Raw genomic sequence first — 24026 nt, 5'->3', positions numbered from 1 at the left:
GAATGGAAAGAACAAGTGCTGCAGAGTAATATTTTGCACAGAAAAGAAGCTACATTTGCTGATGTAGCTTCACAGTTTGCCTTTTAATGTGGATTTAGATCGGCTCAGGCTTGGGGGGGTGGGGGGCGCGAAGGGCCTCTTCCCCGGCTGCAAATTCTTTTGTTCTTTCTTTGTTTATAAAATACCCATAGTGTGGAAACAGGCCACTCAGCCCATTGAGTCCACACCAATCTGTCGAAGAGCATTCTACCACCCTATCCAATCTCTGTAACCTAGCATTTCCTATGGTTAATCCACCTAGCCTGAACATCCTTGTATACTGAGTAATTTAGCAAGGGCACTTCACCTAATCTGCACATTTTTGGACTGCGGGAGGAAGCCGGCGTATTCTGAGGAAATCCATGTATACACAGGGAGAATGTGCAACTCCATGCAGACAGTCACTCAAGGATGGAATTGAACCGGGGTCCCTGCTGCTGTCAGGCAACACTGCTAACCATCTGTGCTGCTCATCCTTGACTGCTGCTCATTCTTGTGCTTTTGTTAAATATCTGCTTCTCTGAAAATAATTTAGTTCTTTTTCCTCGCTTATGATAGTTTGTAACTGCAAGGCAGTTGAATTTTTAATTTCCAGCATAATTTCCAGCCCTATCAGAGCCCCAGAAAATGTAATTACTGTATAAATGCAGAATGATTACATATGACAATGAATGACCTTGTTCTTTATTAACTTTGGGAGCAAAGACAAGAGAAGTTGACATTTGGCACTACTACTTTGTCCTTGGTTTAAAAAAGTATCATTTTAAATAATTTCATAAATGACTTGTTCCCCTTTCTACCCATTGTCATCTCCTTGATTTGCAAAATTCTCATCCTTTATTCCTATGTCCTTTCCAATCCATTATCTTATATTTAACCTTTTCTTGCTGAAAATTCCTTGGTCTGTGATAAACGATAATCTTTTGAGCCTAGATTTCAAACTGTCCACAACTGCAAATGCATTTTAGTTAGTCTTTTTTTTAAAAAAGTGACTGGAATTAAGCACATTCTTGACATAATCAAGTCTGTGCTATTCATTTTTATGAATAACTAAGCCTAACCCTGATCTTTAAAGGCCTGAAGAGAGTGCAAAGGAAATTTACGAGAAGGAAACCAAGAATGAGGGTTTTTAGATTAAATGAAATATTGGAGAAATTGGGCTTGTTCTTGCTGGAGCAGAGAAGATTAAGATGTGATCTTATAGATTATTTATAATTTTGACATGGTAACGAGGATATTCTGTTTTTAAAAGTTGGTATGTCTGTAACCAGAGGTCACAATTTCAAGATTGTTAGCAGGAGAGCATGGTGTGAGGAGAAACTTCTTTACTCAGAGAGTTGTTTGGATTTGGAATGCACTGCCTAGGAGAGTGGTGAAGGAGAATTCCATAAGAGGGCTTTCAAAAAGGTGCTAGATATATATTTGAAAGTAGAGATTTTAGAGTGTTATGGTGTTCGGGGTGGAGTTTGGGACTCACTGAGTGGTTTTGTTTTGGGAGTTACGGGCATGATGAGTTGAATGGCCTCCTTCTGTACTGTAAAATTCTACAATTCGTCACTTTCCGTGATCTACTTTCCTAGAATCCTCCTTGCTTTCTAATCATAAATGTCCATCGTATCTTTGACATTTATTTTGGGATATGGGCAAAATTAGCAAACCTCTCCCAAGTTGTCCAGATGAAAATAAGAGTCAACCACATTCTCTGTAGGGATTCTTTTTTGCCTCTTCTTCCTCCTCCTCTCACATTTTCATTCCAGAATATTCAAGATTCCACATCTTTTGCTATTTATTGCCTTTCTTTATGTTGCTTCTTGGAATTTCTGCCGATAGGACTGCAACCTATTTTCGCAGAAGGTTTCATGCCGTTCTATTCAACCTCTACTTCAAGTCTTCATTCCATGATATTCTATCGTCAAACTGCCTATGGGACTATTTAATGTAGTTTTAATAATTATGACATTGGCAATCAAACATTATTGCATGAAAGCACAGGGCACATCTTTGGTATGTTTCTATTTCTTACACGTGGACAATTTCACTTCTTCTGACTTATATTTAACCTTTCATTATTAACAATTGTCACCATCTAGTTTCTCTCTGCTGTGTGTGAGAATAGGAAATTATCTATAAATGAGACAAAAATAAGTAATAGCATGATGTGAATGCATGCAAATAGGTCTGTGGCCGTTTGCTAGCATGATTCTCAAGGCAACTTTGGTTGGAAAATCAGATTTTTTTTTTCTTGACATTACGAATCTCATTTTTCTGATCTAGCCATATTTTCCCAGTTGGTTTGCCATTGCCATGCTGTTCAGGGGTTGAGAACATTCTGCCAACTGTGACAAATTCTACCTGGTCCTATTTCTTCTTGTGATGCAAGCAGGAATCAATCTTGTTAGTTTTGATTTTAATGCTGTTTTTGTAGCATTGGAGGAAAATACAGTAATGATCAATTTCAATAAAGTCTATAGGGTCCTGACAGTCAAAAGCCCTTAACGTTGGGTGTCGTATTGCCCCGTTCTGCTACTTAAATCCTGCTGCAAATCTTTTATATTTAGACATGACTGTTGCAGTGCTTTTCAGACAGATTTCCAATTTACATGCTATGTAATCCCTAACTGGTTCTAAATTGCCCCACCCATTTCCTAATTCTCATCAAATCCTTTTCATCTATTACTTGTGCATGTCTGCTTTAAATCCCAGTACTGTAACATCTCAATTTCAAAAGCTTCATCCTTGTTTTCAGTTCCTTCCATTGTTTTACCCCACCCTTTCCATCTAATTCCAGTCTACAACCTTCTGAGATACCTCTGCTCTTCAAATTCTGGCCTCTTTTATGTTTTCAATTTTCTTGGGTATTCTTTCAGCTGCTAAGCTCTAAGTTCTGGATTTTCCAATTTACCTCTCTATCTTTGTCTCTTTTGCAAAATATCTGACCCAATATATCCACATTTGGCTCTGTACATATAATAAATCGCCCCTGTGTAGAACATCAGGGGATTTTGCCATATTAGAAGTGCTGTATGATACAAATTATTATTATAGGAAAGAGAACCATTTGGATCCTGGAGTTTAGTGTTACAGAGATGCATACAAATTGATCTTCTTCTTTAAGGACTTACGTTTCAGATTTCTGGAACAAGGTGGCATGGTGGCTCAGTGGTTAGCACTGCTGCCTCACAGCACCAAGGACCTGTGTTTGATTCTAGCCTCGGGCGACTGTTGGTTTGGAATTTGCATGTCTGTTTGGGTTTCCTCCAGGTGCCCAGGTTTCCTCCCACAATCCAAAGATGTAAATGTTGGGTAAATTGGCCACATTAAATTGCCCATAGCGTTCAGGGATGTGTAGATTAGGTGCATTAGTCAGGGGTAAAACGTAGATTAGTACAATCGGGAAATAGGTCTGGGTGTGTTACTCTTCAAAGGGTTGTTGTTGACTTGTTGGGCTGAAGGGCTGAAAAATGTGTTGCTGGAAAAGCGCAGCAGGTCAGGCAGCATCCAAGGAACAGGAGAATCGACATTTTGGTTATAAGCCCTTCTTCAGGAATGAGGAAGATGTGCCAAGCAGGCTAAGATAAAAGGTAGGGGGAGGGGCGTTGGGAATGCGATAGGAGGAAGGAGGTTAAGGGGAGGGTGATAGACCAGAGAGGGCGTGGGGATGGAGAGGTTGGGAAGAAGATTGTAGGTCAAGAAGGCGGTGCTGAGTCCGAGGGTTGGGACTGAGATAAGGTGGGGGAAGGGGAAATGAGGAAGCTGGAGAAATCTGCATTCATCCCTTGTGGTTGGAGGGTTCCTAGGCAGAAGATGAGGCGTTTCTTCCTCCAGGCGTCGTGTTGCCATGGTGTGGCGATGGAGGAGGCCAAGGACCTGCATGTCCTTGGTGGAGTGGGAGGGGGAGTTGAACTGTTTAGCCACGGGGCAGTTGGGTTGGCTGGCGCGGGTGTCCCAGAGGTGTTCTCTGAAACGTTCTGCAAGTAGGCGGCCTGTCTCCCCATGGAGAGGAGGCCACATCGGGTGCAGCGGATGCAGTAAATGATGTGTGTGGAGGTGCAGGTGAATTTGTGACGGATATGGAAGGATCCCATGGGGCCTTGGAGGGAAGTGAGGGGGGAGGTGTGGGCGCAAGTTTGCATTTCTTGCGGTTGCAGGGGAAGATGCCGGGAGTGGAGGTTGGGTTGGTGGGGGGTGTGGACCTGATGAGGGAGTCGTGGAGGGAGTGGTCTTTCCGGAACGCTGATAGGGGAGGGGAGGGAAATATATCCTTGGTGGTGGGTACTGTTTGGAGGTGGTGGAAATGACGAAGGATGATACGATGTATCTGGAGGTTGGTGGGGTGGTGGGTGAGGATCAGTGGGGTTCTGTCCTGGTGGCGATTGGAGGGGCGGGGTTCAAGGGCAGAGGAGATGCAGTGGAGAGCATCGTCAACCACGTCTGAGGGGAAATTGCGGTCTTTGAAAAAGGAGGCCATCTGGGTTGTTCGGTATTGGAATTAGTCCTCCTGGGAGCAGATGCGGCAGAGGCAAAGGAATTGGGAATATGGGATGGCGTTTTTACAGGGGGCAGGGTGGGAGGAGGTGTAATCTGGGTAGCTGTGGGATTCGGTCGGTTTATAGTAAATGTCCGTGTTGAGTCGGTCGCCTGAGATAGAAATGGAGAGGCCTAGGAAGGGGAGGGAGGAGTCTGAGACGGTCCGGGTAAATTTGAGGTTGGGGTGGAAGGTGTTAGTCAAGTGGATGAACTGTTCAACCTCCTCGTGGGAGCACGAGTTAGCGCCGATACAGTCATCGATGTAGCAGAGGAAAAGGTGGGGGGTGGTGCCAGTGTAGCTGCGGAAGATGGACTCTTCCACATATTATTGGGCTGAAGGGCTTGTTTCCACGCTGTAGGGACTCTGAGACTCTTTTATGAGAAAGTATGAGAATAAAATAAATTTATTAGAGGTTCAATTTTATATATAAAAAGAGAATGGGCGGCACAGTGGCACAGTGGTTAGCAGTGCTGCCTCACAGCGCCAGAGACCCGAGTTCAATTCCCGCCTCAGGCGACTCTCTGTGTGGGGTTTGCACATTCTCCCCATGTCTGCGTGGGTTTCCTCTGGGTGCTCTGGTTTCCTCCCACAATCCAAAAATGTGTAGGTTAGGTGAATTGGCCTGGCTAAATTGCCTGTAGTGTTAGGTGAAGGGGTGAATGTAGGGGAATGGGTTGGGTTGCGCTTCAGCGGGTCGGTGTGGACTTGTTGGGCCGAAGGGCCTGTTTCCACACTGTCAGTAATCTAATCTGTAAGAATCAGTCTTGTTTTCTCTCTTGGTACTATGTCCTTTCTATTTTGATCATGAAGCACTGAAAGACAACGCATTGGTCAATTAACTTGTGCTATTGAATTTTCCATGTATTCTTCAACCCCTTGGTTGGCACTGGCCTCTGGGGAAAAAAAAATAAATGATTCTTCTATCCTGGGGTGTATATTAGGAATGATGATGAAAAGAAAGGATGCAGAAGGTTTCACTTGGCAGAGATCTAATGTCTAAACTGAGAGATTGTGAATTCAGAAGCGATTGGTGAAGAGCAAAGAAATCTCAAAATATTTGCTTTGAATTGAGTTACTTTCAGGGTTTACAATTAAAACCAATCCTCTTTTTGTTTTGTTCGTGAGAATGTTTTCTGTGGTAGGTAAAGTATGTGGTAAAATTCAAGAATGCATATATTATAATACCAAGTAGCTGTCTGGAAAATTCTTCACTTAGTTTGCTCAATACATTTCATTTGAACATCTGGAAGAGCTTTTTCTTTTCAAACTGCAATTTAGAATGAGCTTCCTTCTTGATAATACTGTCTGAATACTTTTGTGTAGAGGCCGGGTCTTTAAGTATATTCAAGGCTAAGATAGACAGATTTTTCATCAATAAGAGGATCAAAGGTTATGGGGAAAAGGTTGGATGGTGGAGCTGAGGATTCTCAGAGCAGCATGATCCTATTGAATGGTAGAGCAGACTTGATGGGCTGAATGGTCTAACTATGCTCCTTCATCAAATGGTCTTAGTCATGTTTTGCAGCCTTGCCTTCTCCATGAAATGATTCATTTTAGGGACCTTGTTAAGTTGAAATTGCCCTCGGTATTATAACCCGAAAGAGCATTGCCCCTAATTGTATGGCAAAAACATCAGTGCTGAAGCTAACTTTTTAAAATCATAACACTATACGTTGATGAGACTGCTAGATAATGAATTCGATTCAATTACTTCAAAGAAAATGATTAAAAAATTATTTTTTAAATAAGGGTATACTGACATATTACCCTTTATGTACCTTGCAGATTTCATTTTTAATGGATTTTGATCTTTAAAGAAAGCTCATATAGAGTTGATACATCGAACTCCGGGAACACCATCAGTTTGTACATCTATTGCACTTTAGTATAGAAAAACATCCTCAGCAGCTTGATCTTTCTATCAACTGGACGTGAAAGGAGAGGATGTGTGGGAAAAGTATGTTGTCTTTCAAAGTTGTCTGTAAGCATCACACATAGCAATGAAACTGACTTTTTAAAATATCTGTTAGCATTTTTTATGTAAACGGGTTGCAGTAGGTTCTGAGGAAGGGTCACTCAACCTGAAATGTTAACTCTGGTTTTTCTCCAAAAAAGCTGTTTTTGATGGTGCAGGTTATAATAGGCACTGGGCATAATCACAGCTGTGATCTTGGATGTGCATCGCATTTGCACTTTCACCTGATAAAAATGCTTCCTCCTTAGATTTTAAGAATTCCAATTGCCGAGTTTTGCAAAGTATAAAACAAATAAAGTTTTAACTGCATAAGCGCAGCAAGCATTTTAAAAAAATAAATGGTATGTTACCTTTGATTACGATAGGGTTTGGATATAAGGATAAAAGTGACTTGCAGTAATTATGTCAAGCCTTGCCGAAAGTTTGATAAAATGATCAGATCCCAGTTTGACTATTGTGAGCAGTTTATATCTGCTTATCTTTGACAGGGGAAATTCAAACAGGTTTCATCAAACTAATCCCTGGAATAGAGAGAGTGGTTGTATGGGAAAAAATTTAATAGACAATGCCTTTGTTTTCTAGAGTTTAGAAGGATGACGGGTGATGTCGTTCAAACATTCAAAACTCTTACAGAGCTTGACAGGTTTATTTTTGTATTCATTTGTACTGGATAAGTGGGCAGTTTCTGAATGTTATAACATTCTGAGAAGGTGTTCTCAAATGGGTACTATGTTCAGTGTTCAGGATGAAGGATGGGGTTTATGATGTTTTCAATAGATCATTCAGAACAGATCAACAGTTACTAAGAAGTTTGTTTGAGTTAGTTGGAGACATGTAAGAAAGAGTCAGACAGAAGCAGAGTCCATGTAGAAATGTACAAGTGTTAAACTGTGCTGAGAAAGTCACTGATACTGTGTAACTGGGACTCAATGAGAGGTCTCAAGAGAATTTAGACAGCTCTTGGTGGAAGTCCTAGAAGCTAGAAAATGCAGTTAAGTATTAGAGTTAGGATTTGACGGTCCTGGAATCTATGAGAGGCTTGACATAAGCTGTGAACAGTTAATATCTTAGTTCATCTGAAAATGGGGTTTGAAAAGCTTGCAGCATTGGAGGACATAGAACTGGGGAACATGGTCACAGAAAAATGGGCAGAACACTTAGTACTGAGATGGGGAGGAATTGCTTCATTCAGGTTTGTGAATCTTTGAAATTCTGCGTCACAGAGCTGTGGAGACCAGTCATTTAGTTTGTTCAAGTCTGGGACCGATTGGGCAAGAAAATAGCATTGTAGATCAGCCATGATTTCATCGTGAATGGTGTAGCAATATTGAAGGTATGAATGGCCAGCTTCCAATTCCTATTTTTCATGTCCTTATGGAGTCTATTTGCCCCATAGTACAGATCTAGTTTGGATGTTCTTGGCAATAGCTTGATTGGGTGGATCACATTTAATGGCATCTAATGGATTAAATGCTGTTTTGTCAATTTTTAGTTAGAACTTCAGCCACTAATTTCCCCAATGAGTCAAAGGTGAGCACAATGCCTGTCTGAACAAATGTGCTATAGCAGATTATGAGTAAATCTTATTTTTGAAAGATGGGGTTTACATGAGCTGGTGAAGCTACCAATGTGAGGAAGTACCACACTTGACCTCAACTTCATCAATCAATCTGTAGCAGATGTACACTCGATGCCTGGAGGAAGAACACCTCATCTTCTGCCACGAGACCCTCCAACCCCATGGCATCAATGCGGATTTCACCAGTTTCCTCATTTCCCCTCTCCCACATTATCCCAGTTCCAACCTTCCACTTCAGCACCACCCTCGTGACTTGTCCCACCTGTCCATCTTCCTTCCCACCAATCTGCTCCATCCTCCCCTCCGACCTTTCACCATTAACTCCACCTCTATCCACCTATTGCACTCTCAGCTACCTTCCCTCCAGTCCTATCCCCCTCCCGTTTATCTTTCCACTCCCAAGGATCCCAGCTTCATTCCTGATGAAGAGTTTTTGACTGACGTTGATTTTCCTGGTTTTTTGTTCCTGCCTGACCTCCTGTGCTTTTCCATCACCCCACACTCAACTCTCATCTCCAGCATATGCAGTCCTCACTTGTGCCTAGTTGATTTTAACCTCCCTGTGAATCCTCTTCCAAGGATGCCTACCTTGAAGAAATTCTCCTCATGTCTCTGCAAAGATCTCAGTGCGTCTCGCTCTTGCTCTCACACTGCAACCCCCAGGTCATCTCCTCTGCCCTGAAGCTCTTCAGCCATGTCCTGAAACAGACTCAACACTGGCATTTTCTACAAACCCACTGACTCCCACAGCTACCTGGATTACACCATCTCCCACCCTGCCTCCTGCAAAAATGCTATCTCTTTTTTTCCCAATTCTTCCACCTCCATTGCATCTGCTTCCAAGAGGGCCAGCTCCACCACAGAACACGTGAGATGGCCTCCTTTTTTAAAGGCTCCAATTTCCCCTCCCACGTGGTTGATGATGCCCTCCAGCGCATCTCATCGACTTCTCGCACCTTCACCCTCAAGCCCCATCCCTCCAACCGCAACAAGGACAGAACGCCCCGGTTCTCACCTTGCACCCCACCAACATCTGTATACATCACATCATCCTCCGCCATTTCCGCCACCTACAAACGGACCCCACCACCAGAGATATATTTCCCTCCCTACCCCATCTGCTTTCCATAAAGACCGTTCCCTCCGCGACTACCTCATCAGGTCCACGCCCACCAACAACCCACCCTCCCCTTCCAGCACCTTCCCCTGCCACAGCAGGATTGAAAAACCAGCTCCCACACCTCCATTCAAGGCCTCAAAGTAGCCTTCCACATCTATCAACGTTTCACCTGCACTTCCACACATATCATTTACTATATCTGTTTCTCCCGATGCGGTCTCCTCTACATTGGAGAGACAGGATGCCTACTCTCAGAGCGTTTCAAGAACATCTCTGGGACATCTGCACCAACCAACCCCACTGCCCCTTGGCCGAACACTTCAACTCCCCCTCCCACTTTGCCAAGGACATGCAGGTCCAGGCCCTCCTCCATCACCACTTCCTTATCACATGACACCTGGAGGAAGCACTCCTCATATTCCGCCTTTGGAGTCTCCAACCCCATGGCATCAATGTGGATTTCACCCTTTCCTCATTTCCCTTCCCCCTCACCTTATTCCAGATCCAATCTTCCAGCTCAACACCGCTCTCATGAACTGTCCCACCTGTCCATCTTCCTTCCCATCTATCCGTTTCCCTCCCCCCCCCCCCCCCCCCCCCCCCCCCCCCCCCTCTCCATTGACCTATCACCATTATCCCCACCTCCATCCATCTCCATTTATCTCTCCACCCCCAAGGCTCCCGGCCTCATTCCTGATGAAGGGCTTTTGCCCGAAAGGTCGATTTCACTGTGAGGGAATCCTGTATCATAAAAGGCAGAATTAATTCAATGGTGAGTGGGACAGACGTGAGAAGTTAGCAGCCAAAGACTGAACATCATACTGTTGCTTGGGCGTCAGCCTCAGGAGAAGTATTTAATATCACAATTTAAAGCCTTTGGTACATTTCTGCCTGGTAATCATTTTCAAGACAAGAAACCAACTCTGGTTAACACAGATTGTAGAGGTCCAGGTTAGTACTGAGCATAGGTGAAAGATTGAATTGAAATTTGGTCAAGCTACTACACATGGGTGGATAGCAGGAGAGCAGATTATTATGTAAAAAAAAGAGTTGCAAGATGTCAGAACTTACAGTAAAAGACCTTTCTTAATTGAGCTGAATTCCTATGTAGTTCAGTGAATTCAACAGGTGTTTGAGTCAGTTGTTTTGTATTAATTTGATTGTATTATCTAAAGAATAATATAATAAGCATTCTGTGAACTTGATAAATATTCTCAAGGTAAAGTCTGGCTAAAACTGCCTAGTGGTTACCTGATACTTGCATGCACCACCTTACATAGTTCTACATTGTTGTCATAAGACTTCTCTCAAACAACAGTCAAGAAAGAATAACAACATCTCTATTTCCTCGGGAGGCTAATTTGCCATGTCCACAAGGAATCTTACCAATTTTTATCAATAGAAAGCCTCCTACCTGGGTACATCTCAGTGTGGTTTGGCAATTGCTCTCCTCAATGCAGCAAGAAACTACAAAGGTTGTGAACAGAGCCCTTTCCATCCATTGACCCGATCTATATTTCCTGATGCCTTGGGAAGGCAATCAACATAATCAAAGACTCCTCTCACCTTTGTTATGCTCTCTTCCACCCATCGGGAAGAAGATATAAAAGTTTGAATGCACGTATGAAAACAGGTAGTTCTTCTATAATGTGATTGTTGTATTCTTGTGCAATCCTGTGTTAAAGAAAAACCGTGCTTGGTGTTGGCGATGTAATCACATTACAGCCAATACATGTTTTAAAAGTTCGTGCATGAGAAACAATGTCTCCGATTCGTCAATTGCATTATAGCTAATTTGCAGTGACGCAACGTGTTATAACAGAACGAGCTGTAGATACAAGAACAGTTTCTCCACTTCTGTAATCAGTGTTGAACCGAACTCTCAAATGTTATTTCAGATCTCTCTCTCTTCCACTCTCTCTGCACTTTCTCTGCAGCTGTTCCACTCTACATCTATAACAGAGTGCAGAATACAGCACGGAAACAGACCCTACAGTCCAATTTGTCCATGTCGACCAGACATTCTAACCTAATCTAGTCCCATTTGCCAGCACTTGATCCATATCCCTCCTATACCCTTCCTATTCAGATACCTATCCAGTTGCCTTTTAAATGCTGTCATTTTACCAGCCTCCACCACTTCCTCTGGCAGCTCATTCCATACATGTACCACCCTCTGCGTGAAAAAGTTGCTCCTTAGATTCCTTTTATATCTTTCCCCTTTCACTGTAAACCTATGCCCTCTAGTTCTGGACTCCCCCACCCGAAGGATAGGACCTTGTTTATTTATCCTATCCGCATGATTTTATAAACCTCTGTCAGATCACCCCTCATCCTCTGACAATCCAGGGAAAACAGCCCCAGCCTGTTCAGCCTCTGCCGTACTCAAATCATCCAACCCTGGCAACATCTTTTCTGAACCCTTTCAAGTTTCACAACGTCTTTCCGATAGGAAGGAGACCAGAATTGCATGCAATATTCCAACAGTGGCCTAACTAATGTCCTGGACAACCACAACATAACCTCTCAACTCCTGTACTCAACACTCTGACCAATAAAGGAAAGCATACCAAATGCCACCTTCACTATCCTATCTACCTGCGACTCCACTTTCAAGGAGCTATGAACCTGCACTCCAAGGTCTCTTTGTTCAGCAACACTCCCTAGGACCTTACCATTAAGTGTATAAGTCCTGCTAAGATTTGCTTTCCCAAAATTCAGCACCTCGCTTTTATCTGAATTAAACTCCATCTGCCACTTCTCAGCCCATTGGCCCATCTGGTCCAGATCCTGTTGTAATCTGAGGTAACCCTCTTCGCTGTCCACTACACCTCAAATTTTGCTGTCATCTGCAAACTTACTAACTGTACCTCTTAAGCTCGCATCCAAATCATTTATGTAGATGTCAAAAAGTGGAGGGCCCAGCACTGATCCTTGTGGACTCCACCTACTTAGTATACCTCCTCTGTTCACATCCAAATCATTCATGTATGTGATGAAAAGTAGTTGACCCAGCACCGATCCTTGTAGCACACCACTGGACACAGGCCTCCAATCTGAAAAGCAACCCTCCACCACCATCCTCTGTCTTTTGCCTTCGAGTCAGTTCTGTATCCAAATGTCTAGTCCCCCCTGTATTCCATGAGATTTAACCATGCTAACCACTCTCTCATGAGGAACCTTGTTGAATGCCTTACTGAACTCCATATAGATCACATCCATTGCTCTGTTCTCATCAATCCTCTTTGCTACTTCTTAGAGCTGCTCATGAGGATTTAAACTAGTGAGGTGGGGTGATGGGATCCAGGGAAATAGTGGGGAAAGAGATCAATCTGAGACTGGTGCAGTTGGGAAAGGGAGCAAAGCAGACAGTCAGGGCAGGCTGGAACAAAACAGAGAACAAGATAGGACTGATAAATTAAACTGCATTTACTTCAATGCAAGAGGCCTAACCGGGAAGTCAGATGAACTCAGGGCATGGTTAGGAACATGGGACTGGGATATCATAGCAATTACAGAAACGTGGCTCAGGGATGAACAGAACTGTCAGCTGAATGTTCCATAATACAAATGCTATTGGAGGATAGGAAGAGAGCAAGAGAGGAGGGGGAGTGGCGTTTTTGATCAGGGATAGCATTACTGCTGTACTTAGGGAGGATATTCCTGGGAATATATCCAGGAAAGTTATCTGGGTGGAACTGAGAAATAAGAAAGGCATGATCACCTTATTGAGATTGTATTATAGATCCTGAATAGTCAGTGGGAAATTGAGAAACAGATTCGTGAGGGGATTTCAGTTGTTTGTAAGAATAATAGGGTGGTTATGGGAGGGGATTTTAACTTTCCAAATATCGACTGGAACTGCCATCGTGTTAAGGGTTTGGATGGAGAGGAATTTAAGTGTATACAAGAAAATTTTCTGATTTAGTATGTGGATGTACCTATTAGTGAAGGTACAAAACTTGATCTACTGTTGGGAAATAAAACAGGGCAGGTAACTGAGATGTCAGTGGGGGAGCACTTTGGGGCCAGTAATCATAATTCTATTAGTTGTAAAATGGTGATGGAAAAAGATAGACTGGATCTAAAAGTTGAAATTCTAAATTGGATGATGGCTAATTTTGACAGTATTAGGCAAGAACTTTCAAAAGCTGATTGGGGGCAGATGTTCGTTGGTAAAGGGATGGTTGGAAAATGGGAAGCCTTCAAAAATGAGATAGTATATTCCTGTTAGGGTGAAAAGAAAGGCTGGTAGGTGTCGGGAATGCTGGGTGACTAGAAAAACTGAGGTTTTGGTTAAGAAAAAGAAGGGAGCATATGTCAGGTATAGACAGGAGAGATCGAGTAAATCCTTAGAGTATAAAGGAAGTAGGAGTATACTTGAGAGAAACCAGTAGAGAAAAAAGGGTACATGAGATATCTGTGGCAAATAGAGTTAAGGAGAATCCAAAGGGCTTTTACAAATACTTTAAGGATAAAGGGTAACTAGGGAGAGAAGAAGGTCCAGACAGCCTGCTGTGTTTTTCCAGCACCACATTTTTCAACTCTGGTCTCCAGCATCGGCAGTCCTCACTTTCCCCCAGAGAAGAGGGTCCCTCAAAATCAACAAGGCGGCCTATGTGTGGAGTCATAGGAGATGAGGGAGATACTAAATGAGTAATTTGCATCAGTGTTTACTATGGAGAAGCACATTAACGATATAGAATGTGGGGAAATGGGTAGTGACATCTTGAAAAATGTCCATGTTACAGAGGAGGTGGTGCTGGATGTCTTGAAATGCATAAAAGTGGATCAATCCCCAGGACCTGATCATGTGTACCTGAGAATTCTGTGGGAAGCTGGGGAAGTGATTATTGGGCCCCTTGCTGAGATATTTGTACCATCGGTAGTCACAGGTGTGGTGGTAGAAGACTGGAGTTTGGCTAACATGGTGCCACTATTTAAGAAAGATGGTAAGGAAAAGCCAGGGAATTATAGACCAGTGAGCCTGACATCAGTGGTGGGCAAGTTTTTGGAGGGAATTCTAAGGGACAGGGTTTGCATGTCTTTGGAAGAACAAGGACTGATAAGGGATAGTCAGCATGGCTTTGTGTGTGGGAAATCATGTCTCATGAACTTGGTTGAGTTTCTGCAATCCTGATGCACTTTGTATGATACGATCTGCCTGTGTAGCACACAAAGCCACCGACACATTTTTCCCCCACTGTATCTTGGTACATATGACGACAATAAATCAATTATGAATGTGGCATAAAATCTAAAATTATAGGTTAAATCAGCAATCTTATCTGATGGCATATAATCTGTTGGGTGGAGGAGTTCACAGAGGCATTTTATTTTGTGTTGGACAGAAAGGCCCATGAGTCTGAACAATGAATGACAAAGTACTAACATGGCCAGGCATGTTGTTTGGAACTCCTCATGACATTTTCATTTTTGGCTTTCTTGCCCTATGATTTGGTTTTAGTTTATTCACATGATGTGTGTGTTACTGGCCAATATGGGTTTATTTCCCATCGCTAACTGCCCTAAAGATAAGTCATGAGAAATAACTGCACACGTTCAGTTCAGTAAGATCTATTTACGATGTTCACTTTCAAATTGTTTCCAACATAGTATAGGTTTGGCTGAGACTCATAACTAACAACACAGAAATGTAATAATATCAAAGGTTATTGGGATAACCCAGGAAAGTGGCATTGAGGTAGATCAGCCATGATCTAACTAAATAGTGGAGCAGCCTGATGTACTGAATGGCCCACTCTAGCTCCTATGTTTTAGACAAACATATACCCTGGACTGCTTTGCTGTTTGAAATTGGTGTACAATCCTAAATGTTTTAAAGGGAAATGTTGGAAACATTTCAGTCACCTTGTGGTCCCTGTTCTACTTTGCAGCTGATGGTACAGTACAGGCCACTCAGCCCTCAATGTTGCACCAACCTGAGAAAATAATGTGAGGCCCATCTAACCTATACTATTCCATTATTATCCATATGTATGTCCAATGCCCATTTAAATTCCCTTAACATCAGTGGGACTACTACTGTTGCAGGCAGGCCATTCCATGCCCCTACTACTGAGTGAAGAAACTACCCCTAATATCTGTCCTAAATCTATCACCCCTCAGTTTAAAGCTATATCCCCTTGTGTTAGCCTTCACCATCCAAGGAAAATGTCTCTCACTGTCCACTCTATCTATTCCTCTGATTATCATATACGTTTTGATTAAGTCACCTCTCAACCGTCTTCTCTGCAATGGAAACAGCCTCGGTTCCCTCGGCCTTTCCTCTTAAGACCTTCCTTCCATACTAGGCAACATCCTAGTAAATCTCCTCTAAACCCTTTCCAAAGCTTCCACATCCTTCCTATAATGTGGTGACCAGAACTGTATTCAATACTCCAGGTACAGCTTTACTAGTGTCTTGTACAGCTGAAGCATGACCTTATGGCTCTGAAACTCAATCCCCCCACCAATAAACGCCAACACATCATCTGCCACCTTAACAACCCTATCAACCTGGGTGGCAACTTTCAGGGATTTATGCACCAGGACACCAAGATCTCTGTTCAAGAATTTTACCATTAGCCCAATACTCTGCTTTCCTATCACTTCTTCTCACGTGAACTACCTCACATTTTTCTGCATTAAACTCCATTTGCCACTTCAGTCCAGCTCTGCATCTTATCTATGTCCTTCGTAACCCACAAGATCCTTTGGCACTGAACACAATGCTGTCTGCCTTCGTGCCATCTGCATATTTACTAACCCATCCTTCTATGCCCACATCCAGATCATTTATAAAAAATGACATAGTGGTCGTCCCAAAACAGATCCTTGAGGCACACCACTGGTAACTGAGCTCCAGGATGAATATTTCCCATCAACCACTACCCTCTGTCTTCTTTCAGCTAGCCAATTTCTGATCCAAACCGCTAAATCACCTTCAATCCTGAAACTACTGTGTGGAACCTTATCAAATGCCTTACTGAAGTCCATATACATCACATTAACCACTTTACCTTCATCCACCTGTTTTGTCACCACTTCAGAGAACTCAATGAGGTTAGTGAGGCATAACCTACCCTTCTCAAAACAGTGTTGACTATCCCTAATCCTATTATTCCTTTCCAGATGATTATAAATCTTATCTCTTATAACCTTTTCCAACACTTTACCCACAACCGAAGTAAGCCTCACTGGCCTATAGTTACAAGGTTCTTCCGACTCCCCTCCTTAAACAAGGAAACAACATTTGCTATCCTCCACTCTTATGGCATTAATTTTGTCAACAATGAAGACATAATGATCAAAGTCTAAGGCACTGCAATCTCCTCCCTGGCTTCCCAGAGAATCTGAAGATAAATCCCATCCAGCCCAGGGGTCTTAGCTATTTTCAGATCTTCCAAAATTGATAAAACCTTCTCTTTGTCAACCTCAATGCCGTCTAATCTTGTAACCTGTATCTCCATATTCTCTCTAACATTGCCCTTTTCCAATGTGAATACTGACAAAAAGTATTCATTTAAGCGTTTCCCCATGTCCTCGGATTTAACACACAACTTTCCACTACTATGTTTGATTGCTTTCAGATGCAACCAGACTTGCTGAGTTTCACCAACAATTTCAGGTATTGTTTAAGATCTTCAGCATCCATACTTCTTTGTTGTATTGTGGTGTTTTCATGTATTTGCTGCCCTTGTCCTTCTAGATGACGTGGTTGTGGATTTGGACTTAAAGACTTTGGGACGTCAAACGGTATTTATATAGTTAGTCCAGTTTAGGTTCTGGTCAATGGTCACCCCCAGGGTGTTGATAGTGGAGGACTCAGTGATAGTAACACAGTTGCTGCACTTCTCAGCAAATCAGTAATTCAAGGGAAAACATGATGCAAACATTAAACTAAAATTTGAAGAGGAAAGGTAATATTGATCACCCAGAATTTTACTGACAAATGCTTGCCAAACCTGTCAGAGTAAGATTGGTCATCTTCAAGTTGTTCCAACATGTTACCCCCTTTTGTCAACATTAGACAATTATGTTGTATTCTTAAAGAAATTATGATAGCTAAAATGCTGCCCCACTGCCACCTCGAACACCTGTCTAGCTTCATTCTCCAGAATTAGGACCAGCACTGCAGCATACTTTGTTGGACCACTTTACGTCTTGACAGAAAGAGCTCTTCTGTGTACATTTTAAAACACTTTACACCCCCCCCCCCCCCCAAAACCTTTCATACTTAAGAAAGAAATGAAACCAGATAGACCATCTGGCATCAACTTAGGCACCAGAAATGAGAACAGCATTCTCTTTGTGGATGTTTCACTGGAGTCGAGTTGGCCAGAATGGTGTTAGCAGTGACTCCTGGCTCATAGGCCCAATGTGTGGCCTCCTGGAATGGCGCAGCGGAGACTCTTGACTGCAGCAAGCAGCAGCAGGCATCAACTGTGGTGGTGCCGGTGCCTAGAGCAGAGGCTTCCTGTTGTGGTAGGCCCTGAGTCGGAACCCTGCAGATGTCCCGGAGCTGTGTTTGGGACACCAGCCAATGTCTATGTGAGTGTTTTCTTTTTCTTTTCCCTTTATACCTCAAAATCGTACCGGATTGTGATGACAGAACACTTTTAACTATATCTCCCTAAATAAACAGATAGTTTTTCTATAACACGATGGTTGCATTCTTGTGCAACCCCATATTATAGAACAATCGTAATTTAGAAATAGTGCTTAAAATGTTGGCGCTGTAATCACATTACAGCCAACACACATTTTAAAGTTTGCACTTTAGAATAAATGTCCCCAACTCGCCAATCACTTAACAGCAAATTCACGTTAACATAATGCATGTTTCAGTAGAAAAACCTGTATGTTACAATAAATCATTCATTTATTCAAAAACAGCTCTATCGAACCTGTAAAGTCCTCCTTACCAGCATCTAGGACTTGCGCCAAATTTGGGAAGCTGTCTCACATAGTCAAGCAACATCATGAGATAGTCACACACTCAGAATCAAACCTTACAATGCCCCAGATACCATCTCGTCATCCCTGGATATGTCCTATTGTATTGGCAACAGAGACTCTTCCAGTGGTCATCAACACCACAGATGCCAGACGTCAGCTGACTCAAATTGCTCAGTGTGATATCGAGAAACAGTTGGAGGCACTGGATTCTGCAAAAGCTTTGACAACATGCTGGCAATATTATTGAAGGCTTGTGTTCCAGAACATGCCGCTCCCCTAGCTAAGGTCTTTCAATACAGGTATCTACCCAACAATATTGAAAATTGCCCAGGTATGTCCTATAAACAAAAATCAGGACATATCCAGCTTAGCCAGTTACTGCAGGAGTTTCTCCGGGTAGTGTCCTAGGCCCAACCACCTTCAGCTGCTTCTTCAATGACTTTACCGCCATCATAAGGTCAGAAGTAGGGATGTTCACCAATGATTGCATCATTTGCAACTCCAGATACTGAAGCAGTTTATGTTCAAATGCAGCAAGATCTGGACAATATCCAGGCTTGGCCTGAGAAGTAGCAAGTAACATTCACAACACATAAATGCCAGGCTCTGATCATCTCCTATAAGAGATAATCTAATCAGGTCTCTTACCATTCAACTGTGTTACTATCACTGAGTCCTCCACTATCAACACCCTGGGGATGACCATTGACCAGAACCTAAACTGGACTAACTATATAAATACCGTCTGACATCCCAAAGTCTCTAAGTCCAAATCCACAACCACTTCATCTAGAAGGACAAGGGCAGCAAATACATGAAAACACCACAATACAACAAAGAAGTATGGACTTTTATGTTCGCCAAATGTATTGATTCTTCAAATGTAATTTTTTTTTTCTCTTTTGTAGCAATCTGATTCTGAAGAACTTCAGCTGAAAAAAATGCGGGTGGAGCATAAAGATCCTCAGGATGAGCTGTGTGAGAAAAGTCTTGACAGAAAGGTACTCTATAAATGCAATGCCCAATTCTTTTTTTGGGATGTGGTTCAGCATCACTAGAAAGATTTCAGCATTTTGGAAATGATCTTACTCCACCCATTTTCTTTTGCTTTAGTTTGTAATTTTGGAAATAAAAATGCTGAGGAAAGAAACTCAATCGCTATAGTCTTGTGGTTTCCAGTTCAATTGCATGAGAATGGTTGTTTGCCCAACAAATCATTGTTACACCACCAACAATTTATCAAGTCTTTCTAAACTGTTAGTAACTTGCTGTTTCCTTAAGTGATGAAGTTTGTGTTGAATGTACTGACAGCAGTCCATGCTGCCTAAGCATGAGCATTATCAGATCGTCTATAATCTCATTGAATAGCAGAGCAGACTCTGCTGAGTCGGCTGAGTTGCCTACTTCTCCTCCTATACCTAATGGTTTTATAATTACTTATTTCTCACTTAAATGAATAGCAGTAGTATCTGCTCCTGTCCAGTATATTTTCAAAGCATTTTTGTAGAACAGCTTAGCAGCTATAGTTATCATATTATCATCACCGTAAAATACTGCTGTAATGTTTTAGTTTTACATGATTTGCTGAAAGGTGTCACTTTTGATGTAATGGAAGCTGTTGTTAATTTAGTGTCACAAAAGACTGGTACTTTAGAAATGGTGGTTTGAGATGGTATTGGCATCTGTTTTATTCTAAATTTGTCAATGTTTCTCTTCCTTCCATGTTTGTTTTATTGCAGGCTGACTCCCAGCATCCTTTGACATTCCAGCACTGGTATCCAGTCATCAAACAAGAAATGGATCATCTGACTCAGCAACATACTTCGGTTATCCATCCCAGGTAAATATCATTTGGATTACATTTACTCAGTCAACATCTGCTGTAGAAAATGACTTGGAAAAACTTGGATACACTTTGTTGACTAATTTTCTTCTTTTGGAAATAGATGATGACAAATTATCTGCTGAACCTAATGATGTATTGTACTTTGACAGTAATCAACCCATCTAAATTTATATTTATTGTTAAATTAAAACAGCTTTGAATTCTCTCCCATCAATGCAATAAGTAAACCTGTATCAGTTTCAAGCTTGCATTACAAGTTACATCGCCTATAGCACTTAGGAACATGGAATTAAGAACGCAATTGGGTCATTTGTTACCCCACCTACACTACTGTCTGGGAAGAGAACGCCACAGACTAGGAACTCTCTGGGAGGGGGAAAAAAGACTTCTCTGCCTTAAAAGGGAGTTCTTCTATTCTTGAACGGTGCCCCTGGTTTGAGAATCTATCACAAAAAAGAAATCTCCTCCCAGTATCCACTCGATCAAGTCCTGTCAAAATCTTGGATGTTTAAATAAGATTACCCATCAATGCAAAAGGCAAGGCAGAAATGCTGTGAACATTCAAGTGGACATAAAATGATTAACGTCTAAGATAGCAAGCGAAGAACACTGAGGCGCTCCTACACTGTTGCATGAGTTGGTTGCTGGTCCTGGTGCACAAAGAGGCCTGCAGCAGAATTGTAATGAAAGGTGTCTTTGCACTTCACACTGCAGCATGAAAGTAGGTACTACATTCTAAATCAGTCGCAAATATGCCCATGACGTGGTGAGGCAAGTGTAAGTCTGATGTCAGTCTCCATGGATGCAAAGTTTCAGGTAATTGCTACCCAGGAATTGTGCCCTGAGGTATTGAGGACTGTTGGCCAATGTGGAGGCTCAGAAGAGCAAGGGGGCAAAGCTAGAGCTGCCAGGGGTTGCTCATGTTGACAGCTGTTGCGATCTGCTTTCTGTCTGCCATGTGGGAAATTAATTTGGTACCCATGAGGATGGCCTCAACTGGGACCTTGGGTTCATGTCACACTACAGGTGACTCAACTACATCTTATACTCTCTCGTCCACATACTCACATGCTTATGCAGACCCTCTCTCATATACATGCTCTCTGTCACACGCTCTCTCTCGCGCTCTCTCTCGCGCTCTCTCTCGCGCTCTCTCTCGCGCTCTCTCTCGCGCTCTCTCTCGCGCGCTCTCTCTCGCGCGCTCTCTCTCGCGCGCTCTCTCTCGCGCTCTCTCTCGCGCGCTCTCTCGCGCGCTCTCTCTCGCGCGCTCTCTCGCGCGCGCTCTCTCATACACGCAAGCACACACGCACATACCCACACACACCCTCTCACTCAGGCTTATACCCCATCGTGCACTCTCTCACACACTTTACCAAGCTTGCACATACGCAAACACACACTCTCTCACACACTCACTCATTCCTGCACATACAAATAACTCATGTGTTTATGCATTTGCTGAATTATATTTGCAGATGCATTCTATTTTGTGCAAAAAAAATTCACAACCTGTAGGCGGTCATTGCAGCCAGTCAATCCACATAATATTTTGTAAATTTTACTTTGGAAATAGGACCAGTCTGACTCCAGATTGGAATCCAGACAGACTCTGACCTTTAATGCATTGTCTGAGCTGAGATGTCACCTTTTTTTTGTATAAAACCTTAAGTTATCTTGAGAATGTGACTTAAAAGAAGTTCTGGGATTTACATAGAGTCATAGTCGTAGAGTTATAGAGATTTACTGCACGGAAACAGACCCTTTGGTCCAACTCGTCCATGCTGACCAGATATCCCAACCCAATATAGTCCCACCTGCCAGCACCCACCCCATATCCCTCCAAACCCTTCCTATTCATATACCCATCCAGATGCATTTTAAATATTGCAATTGTACTAGCATCCACCACTTCCTGTGGAAGCTTATTCTATACATGTACCACCCTCTGTGTGAAAAAGCTGCCCCTTAGGTCTCTTTTATATCTTTCCCCTGTCACCCTAAACCTATGCCCTCTAGTTCTGGACTGCCCCACTCCAGTGAAGAGACTATATCTATTTTATCCTATCCATGCCCCTTGTGATTTTATAAACCTCTATAAGGTCACCCCTCAGCCTCCGACACTCCAGGGAAAACAGCACCAGTCTATTCAACCTCTCTCTGTAGCTCAAATTCTCCAATCCTGGCAACATCCTTGTAAATTTTTTCTGAACCCTTTCAAGTTTCACAACATCCTTCCGATAGGAAGGAGACCAGAATTGCACTCAATATTCCTAACCAATGTCCTGTACAGCTGCAGCATGTCCTCCCAACTCCTGTACTCAATACTCTGACCAATAAAAGAAAGCATACCAAACGCTGCCTTCACTATCCTATCTACCTGCGACTCTACTTTCAAGGAGCTATGAGCCTGCACCCCAAGGTCTCTTTGTTCAGCAATACTCCCTAGAACCTTATCGTTAAGTGTATAAGTCCTGCTAAGATTTTCTTTCCCAAACTGCAGTACCTCACATTTATCTAAATTAAATTCCATGTGCCACGTTTCAGCCAATCTGATCAAGATCCCGTTGTAATCTGAGGTAACCTTCTTCGCTGTCAATGACACCTCAAATTTTGGTGTCATCTGCAATCTTACTAACTATATCTCTTATGCTCACATCCAAATCTTTAATGTTAATGGCTAATGAACCAAAACCTGTAACCCATTCTAAAAGATGAAAGACTTAACAGCAATACCCCGAGGCTCCCAACCTCATTCCTGATGAAGGGCTCCGGCCCGAAACATTGATTTTCCTGCTCCTCAGATGGTGCCTGACCTGCTGTGCTTTTCCAGCAACACACACTCAACAGCAATCTAAGTTTGTTAAATATATCATTTTTACTTACGGAACACTAATCTTTTGCTATAAATTCTGGGTCTTACGGTCCTGCTTCACAACCACCTGAAGGAGATGCAGCGCTCTGAAAGCCAGTACTTCCAAATAAAACTGTTGGACTATAACTTGGTGTTGTGTGATTTTTAACTTTGTCCACCCCAGTCCAGTACTGGCTCCTCCACATCATGTGGAATATTAGAAGCTGTATATAAATGAAGTTTAATTAAATAATGCCAGTCACTAGTAAGATTCCTGGTTCACTTTCATACCTTGGATGGAAATGCTGACTTTTTTTTTCTTGATGACAAGAATCTCATTATTCTGATCATTTCATATTTTCCCAATTGACTCACCATTGCTCATGTCATTCAGGGCTGGGAACTTCTGCCCATTACAGAGGAACCTCGATTATCCAAGTATCAATTATCCAAACTTGGGATTATCTGAAGAAGATCTCAAGGTCCTGATAGAAACATTACGTCAAAGAGGTGTTACCAACACTGATCGCATCATTTGTTTATAGTGATTAAAGGTGAATTTGGCTTACTGAAATGCTGCCAAGAACAGTCCTGGACATCTATGGGAACCAGGCACCATCTCCAAATGACTGACCTCCCGCCACCCCCCTCTTTCCCCATAGTTGCCCCAGAGTTCTACACAGGGTGTACCTTAAGCCCCCTTCCCTAGATAATCTCCCCAACATTGTCCTGTACAGGGCAGAGTGGGAACTTGTCAAAAAGTTGTGTGCGTGCCATTTTGAGACTCATCCCCAAAGGCAGCAGTGTCTTGCTGTTTGTGTCATTTTCGGCTGCTGTCTCCATTTGGGGGCGGGGTGGGGAGGTTGAGGGCATGGTTGGGTGGGGTGGGGGTGTTGTGCTGTGTGCTGCTGCCTAGTCTCCTGAAGTGTGAACGGACATAGCAAGTGCTCACTCTCAGTCCCATTGAAGTGAAGCAGCAACGGGGAGAAACTTCAGCTATGCTGCAGATCCCTTGCACACAAGTGGGTGTCTGCTCAGAAACAAACCCTGAGACAGAAAGAGGGAGCATGATAGACAGAGTGAGGAAAAAGGCAACTTCAGAAAACTCCACGTCCCAGAGGAGAGGC

The 24026-nt window shown here is 42.7% G+C and overlaps 1 protein-coding gene across 1 annotated transcript in view; it reads left to right on the top strand.

Moving 5' to 3' along the window:
* Positions 1–24026, top strand: part of LOC122556150 (ski-like protein) — a 76169-nt gene that overhangs the window by 30841 nt on the left and 21302 nt on the right. Inside the window, exons 2-3 of the mRNA XM_043702654.2 lie at positions 19111–19203; positions 19942–20042. Coding sequence (XP_043558589.1) covers positions 19111–19203; positions 19942–20042 — 194 coding nt within the window. The remainder of the gene's footprint in view (positions 1–19110; positions 19204–19941; positions 20043–24026) is intronic.

This window comes from Chiloscyllium plagiosum, unplaced genomic scaffold (genome assembly GCF_037043375.1).
Source record: "Chiloscyllium plagiosum isolate Xiang-an unplaced genomic scaffold, Cpla_swu_hap1 HiC_scaffold_13, whole genome shotgun sequence".
Lineage (NCBI taxonomy): Eukaryota > Metazoa > Chordata > Chondrichthyes > Orectolobiformes > Hemiscylliidae > Chiloscyllium > Chiloscyllium plagiosum.
The sequence above is the reverse complement of the archived record's forward strand: the minus strand, read 5'-3'. Positions and strand labels throughout refer to the sequence as shown.